Source organism: Telmatherina bonti (assembly GCF_933228915.1).
Source record: "Telmatherina bonti genome assembly, chromosome: 2".
Lineage (NCBI taxonomy): Eukaryota > Metazoa > Chordata > Actinopteri > Atheriniformes > Telmatherinidae > Telmatherina > Telmatherina bonti.
This window is the reverse complement of record NC_136620.1, coordinates 42358696-42369322: the sequence shown is the minus strand read 5'-3', so window position 1 is coordinate 42369322 and position 10627 is coordinate 42358696. Positions and strand designations below refer to the sequence as shown.

Sequence of the window (10627 nt, the reverse complement as noted above, 5' to 3'; positions counted from 1 at the left end):
CCATGATGTGAATTTGGGTAAAGAGATGTAAAAAGAGGCTCCGAGTCAGACAGGACAAGTAGCAGGCCAGAGTGGGAGGGAGGGGAGGAAACAGGAGCAGAGAGAAAAGCCTTCGCTACTGTCCTGCTGCTTCTCGCGCCTCAGCAGCCAAACGAACTACATATGATGAAAGACAGGAGGCAAAACTTAGTGAAAAAACCTCCCGATCACTCTCACACTCACACACACACAGTCAACAGCAGTAAAAGCCTGCGGAGACATTCTGAATGAAGAACCTACAACGTCTGAATTATTGCGACTTCATGACAGAAAACTTTTATTGAGCAGCAGATGTCGGACCGGAACTTCGTCCCAATGAGCCGCCACGAAGCTGCGTCAGCCGCGACGCCGCAGCTGATGGAAGTCGTCCATCTTGGCGTCCTGGTTGACACGGAAACGTCTCGGCTGCAGCGAGCTGGACGCCTTACAGCCTACTCGTGTTCCTGCCAGCGGATGTTGATGAAGGTCCTGCTGTCCATGCGGTCGATGTAGAGGACCCCGTCCAGGTGGTCCATCTCGTGCTGGAGGATGCGGGCCAACCAGCCACTGGCCTGCCACGTGACGGCTTCGCCTCTTTCATTCAGACCTGCGGGACAGAGAGACATCCTGAAACGGCTGCTTCCAGACTTCCTCCACATCTGCTGCAGACGCCTACCTGACACTTCCACCGACAGGTAGCGCGGAACCGTGGCAGAAAAGCCCGCTATGCTCTCACACGCCTCCTGGAAGAGCGCCGTCCGCCCATCCAGGACCCTCAGCTGGGGGTTCACAAAGACCCTGAGAGGCTGGGCGGAGAGACCACGGAGCGTCCTCGCTGCCGGGGAACTCTGCTGCAGCATCTTCTCTGGGTACTCCAGGGCCAGGATGCGGAGTGGCACGCCGACCTGAGGCGCGCTCAGACCCACACACTCCAGCTTCCGCATGACCTTCACCATGGTGCCGATTAGCTGCTGGATCTCCGGACCTGGAACCGCCGCAGGGTCCACAGCAGCGGCCCGCGACCGCAGGACCGGATCCCCGACCTGGCACACATGAAGGTACGGCGGACCAGGAGCGGGCAAGACCTTCCGCTTCATGTACTGAAGGTAGGAGCGCACTTTCACGTGGCTGGAGGACGGGCGGCTGCAGGCGGAGCTGCACGGGAGGAGGAAGGACGCTGGACGGGAGGCGCGGGGGGGCACACAGAGCCTGAAACCCGTCCTGGACAGCAGGAACACGGAGAACCTGGAGGTCATGGTGGGAGGAGGCTGGATGGAGACGAAGCTCGTCCACATGAAACCAGAGAAACAAGATTTTCATGGTTCAGACGTTGGTAAGACGACCCGGACCGACCCGGTCACATGACCCGCTCATAGAGCTGCTTGATTATGGCAAAATAATCACAATTATTTTGACTGAATTGAGATCTCGATTATTTAACACGATTATCCTTTTATCTTTAACAACATGAATTTATTTAACATTAAAAAGGCTTTTAAACAATGTCTTTAAGATTCCACAGATTTTGGAAAACAAACAAATAACATGAAGCTTTGTCTTGACAAAGTGCAAATACTGATGAAAACTGGATAAATATAAGTAAGGATTAAACAACGCTGCACGTCGTGGTGTTCTGGACTCCGTGTCGTGCATTATAACCGTCTAATGGACGGTTCCGAGTTGTTTAATCTGCTTTTACCGCTTATATAGGAACTATTTTACGTTGGTCTGGATGTACGTTTTATACCAAACAACCGCTGTCAGGCTGCAGCGCGTTTCTCTCATTCACCTGTTAGACGGCTGATCTGAACCAGCTGGTTAACGCGTTGCTATGGCAACGCCCCGTAACGGAGGGATATTACAGTGTTTAACTGGCCGAACTATGTATAGGAAAATAATGCAGCCAGTTGTCACTGAAAATGGTATAAACTATGTTTAGGTGAACTTCCACAATCTACTGCAGTTATTCTACATGGACCTGCAGCCGGAGCCGACTGAGACTGGCCGCCTGGGAGTGCTTTAGGACGGGAGAGGCTCCCGCTGCTCCTTCCTTACAGTAACTGCAGAACAATATGTGCCTTCAAGTCAGTCGCCAAAACCAGAAAAGTCTCTAATAACTCCAGTAAAAGCTGCTAGATTTGTCACTTTTAACAAATAAAAGTCTCCAGATTTAGCGAGAACGTCTCCAAGTTGGCAACAGTGTCTGAATGAAAGCAAAGCGGCTGTGGGAGGAGTTTACAGCACAGCGCTGCAACGCCAGAGACACTCGATTAGCAGCTGAAGACAGCAGGAGAGGAAACTGCAGAGAGGAAAATAATCACACCCTTTTAGTTTTTATCATCGTTGGAAACCCAGATCGTACTGAGACTACAATCTGATTAATCGTCCAGACCTATCCGATCACATGACCTGATCACTGCAGCAGCTTCTGCTTGCATGGCTGCTAAACTCTGCACATTCAGAAAGGTTTCCTGGGACCGGGTCTGATGTTGAAATTGGTCTGGGACCGGGTCTGACCAGGAATAGAGTCAGAGGCCGGGTCTGATGTGAGATCAGGTCTGGAAACGGGTCTTAGTCTACTGCATCTCCATCTTCTGGTTTGAATCCGTTTCATTTCAGGTTAAATCGAGCCAGAACCGCCTCGCTGTGTTCTGGTCCTGAAGCACGATAAACCAGCTGTTAAAGTAAATTTCCATTTTATTTTCCTCCAATTCGAACCAAAATGTAACTTTTTGGACGTGTTAAAGTTCCACCTTGCAGACCAGCATGAAACTAAACTGTCGTTCACCTCTTCTCTTTTTCCTCCTGCAGACCTGAATGCACCACAACAAAACTAAACCCCGGTTACTTTGGGAAAAAGCTTCTTTTAACCAAACTGAAACAAACGCAATTAAATTAATCCTGATTTTCAGGTTCAACCTGACCACAACAAAGATGGCCGCTCTGCTTCATCACAGACAAAACACCTGAAAGAAGCTAAAACCGTTTTAACAAGGTGACAAGAGATAGTTTTACCGCCCGCCGGTGCTGTCATTCACAACAAAACACGCGCTCCCACTGCATTCTTACAGGCTAAGCTAGCTTCTTAGCATGCTCCTGTAATTATGCTTTAAAACAAGTGTTTGTGTTTATATTTACCTCTTCAGAGACACGCAGTAAACATCTACAGCTATATATCGATTATAAACGTGCTCACGCGCCAACAGGAAACAATAGGAGTGAGGTCACCGATGCGCCATCAAATCACTTCCGTGTTGTTTACGTTACGTCTGACGTCACTACGCATTACTTTCAAAATAAAATCATAACAAAGCATCTCAGAGAAAACTTTCAGCTCGAATAAACCAATGGAGTCTTATTTTGACAGCAACCTGTTACTCCCCTACCGGATGTAAATCGCACCGGTTTTGAAGCAGAAAGCGCCTCAACATGCCGGTACATGTCCAGCTTGGGGGGGCTTGGTCCTAGTCCCGGGGCCCTAAAGAGAGGGGCTCTCCGGGCTCTCCGGACCCTGCAGAGCTGGGCGGATGGACGGAGGACTGACCGGAGGACGGCTGCAGACCGGAGGACTGACCGGAGGACGGCTGCAGACCGGACTGTCCTGGAGCTCCAGGAGGTTACCGGTTTGGGTGACAGAACCAGTCCGGGCTGACAGAGCGATGGATCTACAGGAAGGTTGGTTTCTCAGACAGAAAACCAGGTTTTTGGTTTGTCCAGATGCAAGTGAACGCAACATGCAACGTAATGCAGCATTTATTACGTCACTAAACGCAACACCTGTCCGAACTGTTTACCTGTAATGACGTGGATGTAAAAGTGGTCAAACTTAGTTAAACGTGCAGCAAACAGAAGCAACACGAAGAAAGTCTTTTAGACCCGAACGAAGGATTTTAGCTGTCAGTGAAATCTGGGATTCAGACTTTATCATCCATCATTTCCACACCGATCAGTCCAGTTCAGGGAGCAGGACACTGGAGGCCTTCCCAGTAATCACTGGGCGAGAGGCAGGAACACCTGGACGGGTTGCCGGTTCATCTCAGGACCTTCAAATCTTTTTTTTGTTTGTTTTTTTTGTTTGTTTGTTTGTTTGTTTGTCATCTTTTTGTTTTGTCAATATCCAGGTCCGTTCCCCCCTCCCCCCCCCCCCCCCTACCTCCATTCTGCCCATGTGGACATGAAGGATCTTGGACTGCGGAGATGTTCAGTGACGTTCCTGCTTCCTCTTGTTGCAGCCGTCGACCCCTCCCGCTGGCCAGATGTGGACCCCCCGCCTCTGGACTCCTGGGGGCTGCGTGTTGCTGCTGCTCAGGTGTTTTCCACGGTGAAGCGACGGGACATGGAGAACTTTGACAGAGTTCTGGACTTTCTGGACTCCACCTTCAGGCTTCTTCCCCGACTGGTTCCTGCCATCAAACACATGAAGATCCTGTTCGGCCTGAAGACCATGGTAAGTTCCCGTTCACAGTGTCGTGTTCCCGACGCCTTCACCCTCTCCTGCCTGTTTCTGCTCCTCTCAGGTCATCATGTGGATGCTGAAGGAGGGCAGAGGAACGATTCCCACCGTGTCTAAAATCGCAGCGTTCTTCCCGAACAGACTGCCTCAGTACCAGTATCACTGTGTAAGTGTCTGAAACTGGGATTGTTGGTGAAAATGGTTTTTATTTTCATGTCCTGCTGCATGAATCGGACGCCGCTTGTTTCATGTAATCAGCCAGAAAACGTGAAGCAGCGAGACTCATTAGTTAATTAAATAATTAGTTGAATGAGTTTGAAAACGTCTGGAGCGACTTTTCCTGTTGAGTGGAGGCTGCAGGCCACAGGGACTGGAACGGACTGGTTGTGTCGCCCTCCACCAGTCTGGTCCTGAGATCTGAGACCAGTCAGGTTTTACATCATCTCTCCACACCTGAGCGAGATGAAAGTCGCCTGCATGACAGATTTATTCTGCAGGAAGAAACTTGTTTCTAACAGTGAAACTTTGTGTTTTAAACAGAGTCAACGTGAAATGTTCCTCATGAGGAAGAACAACGCAGACTTTAAACGTTTTGCACAAACTCTTGCCATCGACAAAAGCAAGCTGGAAGATTACATGAAGGTGAGTTTTTCCAGTTCCCTCTCAGTGAAACTCCGCTGCTGCCCAGCAGGCGGCGCCACCGATCCGCATGTAGCTCCGAGCCGCCAGCAGAGGATGCAAAGCTCCTGTTGTAGGTTCTTCTCAGGTTCTCCTGCTGGAACGTCTCTAGGTTCTCCTGCAGGAACATCTGGGGTTCTCCTGCAGGAACATCTGGGGTTCTCCTGTAGGAACATCTGGGGTTCTCCTGTAGGAACATCTGGGGTTCTCCTGCAGGAACATCTGGGGTTCTCCTGCAGGAACGTCTGGGGTTCTCCTGTTGGAACGTCTCGGGTTCTCCTGCAGGAATGTCTCGGGTTCTCCTGCAGGAACGTCTGGGGTTCTCCTGTTGGAACGTCTCGGGTTCTCCTGCAGGAATGTCTCGGGTTCTCCTGCAGGAACGTCTGGGGTTCTCCTGTTGGAACGTCTGGGGTTCTCCTGTTGGAACGTCTGGGGTTCTCCTGTTGGAACGTCTGGGGTTCTCCTGCTGGAACGTCTGGGGTTCTCCTGCTGGAACGTCTCTGGGTTCTCCTGCTGGAACGTCTCTGGGTTCTCCTGCAGGAACGTCTCTGGGTTCTCCTGCAGGAACGTCTCGGGTTCTCCTGCAGGAATGTCTCTGGGTTCTCCTGCAGGAATGTCTCTGGGTTCTCCTGCAGGAACGTCTCGAGTTCTCCTGCAGGAATGTCTGGGGTTCTCCTGCAGGAACGTGTGGGGTTCTCCTGTTGGAACGTCTCGGGTTGTCCTGCAGGAATGTCTCGGGTTCTCCTGCAGGAACGTCTCGGGTTCTCCTGTAGGAATGTCTGGGGTTCTCCTGTTGGAACGTCTCGGGTTCTCCTGCAGGAACGTCTGGGGTTCTCCTGTTGGAACGTCTCTGGGTTCTCCTGCTGGAACGTCTCGGGTTCTCCTGCAGGAACGTCTGCGGTTCTCCTGCAGGAATGTCTCGGGTTCTCCTGCAGGAATGTCTTGGGTTCTCCTGTTGGAACATCTGGGGTTCTCCTGCAGGAACGTCTGGGGTTCTCCTGCAGGAACGTCTGGGGTTCTCCTGCAGGAACGTCTCGGGTTCTCCTGCTGGAACGTCTCTGGGTTCTCCTGCTGGAACGTCTCTGGGTTCTCCTGCTGGAACGTCTCTGGGTTCTCCTGCTGGAACGTCTCGGGTTCTCCTGCAGGAACGTCTCGGGTTCTCCTGCTGGAACGTCTCTGGGTTTTCCTGCAGGAACGTCTCTGGGTTCTCCTGCAGGAACGTCTCGGGTTCTCCTGCAGGAACGTCTCTGGGTTCTCCTGCAGGAATGTCTCTGGGTTCTCCTGCTGGAACGTCTCGGGTTCTCCTGCAGGAACGTCTGGGGTTCTCCTGTTGGAACGTCTCGGGTTCTCCTGCAGGAATGTCTCTGGTTCTCCTGCAGAAAGTCTCTGGTTCTCCTGCAGGAACGTCTGGGGTTCTCCTGCTGGAACGTCTCTGGGTTCTCCTGCTGGAACGTCTCGGGTTCTCCTGCAGGAACGTCTCTGGGTTCTCCTGCAGGAACGTCTCGGGTTCTCCTGCAGGAATGTCTCTGGGTTCTCCTGCAGGAATGTCTCTGGGTTCTCCTGCTGGAACGTCTCGAGTTCTCCTGCAGGAATGTCTGGGGTTCTCCTGCAGGAACATCTGGGGTTCTCCTGCAGGAACATCTGGGGTTCTCCTGTTGGAACGTCTGGGGTTCTCCTGTTGGAACGTCTGGGGTTCTCCTGCAGGAATGTCTCGGGTTCTCCTGCAGGAACGTCTCGGGTTCTCCTGCAGGAACGTCTGGGGTTCTCCTGTTGGAACGTCTCGGGTTCTCCTGCAGGAACGTCTGGGGTTCTCCTGTTGGAACGTCTCGGGTTCTCCTGCAGGAATGTCTCGGGTTCTCCTGCAGGAAGTCTCAGGTTCTCCTGCAGGAATGTCTCTGGGTTCTCCTGCAGGAATGTCTCTGGGTTCTCCTGCTGGAACGTCTCGAGTTCTCCTGCAGGAACGTCTGGGGTTCTCCTGCAGGAACATCTGGGGTTCTCCTGCAGGAACATCTGGGGTTCTCCTGCAGGAACGTCTGGGGTTCTCCTGCTGGAACGTCTGGGGTTCTCCTGCTGGAACGTCTGGGGTTCTCCTGCAGGAATGTCTCGGGTTTTCCTGCAGGAAGTCTCTGGTTCTCCTGCAGGAAGTCTCAGGTTCTCCTGCAGGAACGTCTGGGGTTCTCCTGCAGGAACGTCTGGGGTTCTCCTGCAGGAACGTCTCTGGGTTCTCCTGCTGGAACGTCTCGGGTTCTCCTGCAGGAACGTCTCTGGGTTCTCCTGCAGGAACGTCTCTGGGTTCTCCTGCAGGAACATCTCGGGTTCTCCTGCAGGAATGTCTCTGGGTTCTCCTGCAGGAATGTCTCTGGGTTCTCCTGCTGGAACGTCTCGAGTTCTCCTGCAGGAATGTCTGGGGTTCTCCTGCAGGAACATCTGGGGTTCTCCTGCAGGAACATCTGGGGTTCTCCTGTTGGAACGTCTGGGGTTCTCCTGTTGGAACGTCTGGGGTTCTCCTGTTGGAACGTCTGGGGTTCTCCTGCAGGAACGTCTCGGGTTCTCCTGCTGGAACGTCTCTGGGTTCTCCTGCAGGAACGTCTCTGGGTTCTCCTGCAGGAACGTCTCGGGTTCTCCTGCAGGAATGTCTCTGGGTTCTCCTGCAGGAACGTCTCGAGTTCTCCTGCAGGAATGTCTGGGGTTCTCCTGCAGGAATGTCTGGGGTTCTCCTGCAGGAACGTGTGGGGTTCTCCTGTTGGAACGTCTCGGGTTGTCCTGCAGGAATGTCTGGGGTTCTTCTGCAGGGACATCTGGGGTTCTCCTGCAGGAACGTCTGGGGTTCTCCTGTTGGAACGTCTGGGGTTCTCCTGTTGGAACGTCTCGGGTTCTCCTGCAGGAATGTCTCGGGTTCTCCTGCAGGAACGTCTCGGGTTCTCCTGCAGGAACGTCTGGGGTTCTCCTGTTGGAACGTCTGGGGTTCTCCTGCAGGAACGTCTGGGGTTCTCCTGTTGGAACGTCTGGGGTTCTCCTGTTGGAACGTCTCGGGTTCTCCTGCAGGAATGTCTCGGGTTCTCCTGCAGGAAGTCTCAGGTTCTCCTGCAGGAACGTCTCTGGGTTCTCCTGCTGGAACGTCTCGAGTTCTCCTGCAGGAATGTCTGGGGTTCTCCTGCAGGAACGTCTGGGGTTCTCCTGCAGGAACATCTGGGGTTCTCCTGCAGGAACATCTGGGGTTCTCCTGTTGGAACGTCTGGGGTTCTCCTGTTGGAACGTCTGGGGTTCTCCTGCAGGAATGTCTCGGGTTCTCCTGCATGAACGTCTCGGGTTCTCCTGCAGGAACGTCTGGGGTTCTCCTGTTGGAACGTCCCGGGTTCTCCTGCAGGAATGTCTCGGGTTCTCCTGCAGGAACGTCTCTGGGTTCTCCTGCAGGAACGTCTCTGGGTTCTCCTGCTGGAACGTCTCGGGTTCTCCTGCAGGAACGTCTGGGGTTCTCCTGCAGGAATGTCTCAGGTTCTCCTGCAGGAACGTGTGGGGTTCTCCTGTTGGAACGTCTCGGGTTGTCCTGCATGAATGTCTCGGGTTCTCCTGCAGGAATGTCTCGGGTTCTCCTGCAGGAACGTCTCGGGTTCTCCTGTAGGAACGTCTGGGGTTCTCCTGCAGGAATGTCTGGGGTTCTCCTGCAGGAATGTCTCGGGTTCTCCTGCAGGAACGTCTGGGGTTCTCCTGCAGGAACGTCTGGGGTTCTCCTGCAGGAACATCTGGGGTTCTCCTGCAGGAACGTCTGGGGTTCTCCTGCAGGAATGTCTCGGGTTTTCCTGCAGGAATGTCTGGGGTTCTCCTGTTGGAACGTCTGGGGTTCTCCTGCAGGAACGTCTCGGGTTCTCCTGTTGGAACGTCTCGGGTTCTCCTGCTGGAACGTCTCTGGGGTTCTCCTGTTGGAACGTCTCTGGTTCTCCTGCAGGAATGTCTCTGGTTCTCCTGCAGGAAGTCTCAGGTTCTCCTGCAGGAACGTCTCTGGGTTCTCCTGCAGGAACGTCTCTGGGTTCTCCTGCAGGAACGTCTGGGGTTCTCCTGCAGGAACGTCTGGGGTTCTCCTGCAGGAACGTCTCTGGGTTCTCCTGCAGGAATGTCTCTGGGTTCTCCTGCAGGAACTTTCCCACCTCGCTGAGGCGTGTTCTCATGTTTCTGGGGGGCGTGTTGTAAGAGGTCATCAGGTCATGTGACGGTTTTCCCAGGACCGATTGGAGGAGCAGTACGGGGAGCGGTACGGCCGTAAAGTGGAGGAGCGGCTGCTGGACTACCTGCAGGACCTGGAGACGGTTCTGCGAGGACAGACTTGTCTCCACGAGGTGCGTCTTCAGCGAGACGAGACTCAAAACGCTCCAACATGAAAAACCCTAAAGTAGCGATTCTTAGTCCTGGTCCTGGAGGTTTTAGCGGTTTCCCTGCTGCAACGTACCGGATTCTCAGCAGTGCAGGATGTGTACCGCGGGGACGCTGTCCTGCAGGATCCCCTCCCTCCAGGACCCCCTCCTTCCAGGACCAGGACTGAGGATCCCTGAACCGGTTCTCTTCACTGACTCTGCATTTCATGATCCAGATCATGAAGAAACCAAGTCCTGTGACGGATGGAGAGAAGCTGCTGGTGGAGGTGAAGACGTTGGACTGCGGGACCGCTGGGACCGCGCTCGGAAAACGCTGCGGTGAGACGCTGTCGGCTCTGGACCAGATGAACGTCCTTGTTGTGGTTTTGGGGTCCTGGTTCCTGTTTGGGTCCTCGGAGGACGTCGGTGTGAGTCTGAAATGAGTCCGGTTCGCTCCCCAGATGCTGCCGCCCGCCGTCCAGCCGGGACTTCGGCGTCACCGGAGAGACGGAGGCGAGGACAGGAAGCGTCATACCCGCCTCTGGACGGGAACTCCTCTCAGACGGACGAGTCGGGGGGTGCAGGACTTCAGGAACCGGAGGAGGGCGAGGCGTGTCCCCCGTCCCCACAGTTCTGCTCCAGACACCAGCGATGGGTGAAGAACATCCTGGAAGGATGTCCAGACGACGGTTCTTCATCTCCGCTGCTGTTCCAGTCCTCCTCATCCACCTCTTCCTCCCAGGACCTCACCCCGTCCAACCTCGTCCCCGGGCTCCCCGACAAGCCTCCCTCACCGACCTCCACCCCCCTTCAGACTGCAGACCCGGCTCCGGGACCAGCAAACCCTCCAGAAGATCCAGAAGGTCTGCCGGGTCCTGGACTGGCTGTCCAGCTTGTCCTGATGTCGCCGGTGGTTCGACTGGTTAACATCTCCTCCTGGAGGATCTGGTCCACCGCTAAACCCCATCCGGGTTCCACTAGGCTGAGCTGCAGACACGCAGCCTCTACTGCTCCCACTGGCCCACAGAGTCCCACTGGTCCACAGGGTCCCACTGGCCCACAGGGTCCCACTGGCCCACAGAGTCCCACTGGCCCACAGGGTCCCACTGGCCCACAGGGTCCCACTGGC

The 10627-nt window shown here is 54.3% G+C and overlaps 2 protein-coding genes across 3 annotated transcripts in view; one reads left to right on the top strand and one right to left on the bottom strand.

The window, feature by feature from the left end:
- Window positions 1-318: 318 nt before the first annotated feature.
- Window positions 319-3226, bottom strand: pdf (peptide deformylase, mitochondrial). Of its 2 annotated transcripts, XM_079260478.1 has the most exons (3): window positions 3157-3226; window positions 695-1286; window positions 319-625 (listed from the first exon to the last, which is right to left on the bottom strand). In XM_079260478.1, the coding sequence occupies exons 2-3, from the start codon at window positions 1272-1274 to the stop codon at window positions 471-473; spliced, it is 735 nt and encodes a 244-aa protein (XP_079116604.1). In that variant the 5' UTR covers window positions 1275-1286; window positions 3157-3226; the 3' UTR covers window positions 319-470. The 2 variants fall into 2 exon arrangements, with proteins under 2 accessions (XP_079116604.1, XP_079116603.1); XM_079260477.1 differs by lacking the exon at window positions 3157-3226 and having other exon boundaries at window positions 695-1532.
- A 228-nt stretch (window positions 3227-3454) lies between these two features.
- The window catches only part of LOC306771310 (uncharacterized protein), an 8112-nt gene continuing 939 nt past the window's right edge, over window positions 3455-10627 (top strand). The window contains exons 1-7 of the mRNA XM_079260465.1: window positions 3455-3693; window positions 4251-4465; window positions 4536-4637; window positions 5012-5113; window positions 9370-9483; window positions 9735-9837; window positions 9960-10627. The exon at window positions 9960-10627 is cut by the window's right edge and continues 939 nt beyond it. Coding sequence (XP_079116591.1) covers window positions 3546-3693; window positions 4251-4465; window positions 4536-4637; window positions 5012-5113; window positions 9370-9483; window positions 9735-9837; window positions 9960-10627 — 1452 coding nt within the window. The 5' untranslated portion in view covers window positions 3455-3545. The remainder of the gene's footprint in view (window positions 3694-4250; window positions 4466-4535; window positions 4638-5011; window positions 5114-9369; window positions 9484-9734; window positions 9838-9959) is intronic.

Excerpts from the sequence above, each read along its gene's own strand:
- pdf (XM_079260477.1), bottom strand. The coding sequence starts at position 1,313 with ATGTGGACGAGCTTCGTCTCCATCCAGCCTCCTCCCACCATGACCTCC. Across the intron at positions 626-694 it reads CCTGTCGGTGGAAGTGTCAG|GTCTGAATGAAAGAGGCGAA; the intron begins GTAGGCGTCTGC and ends TCTGTCCCGCAG.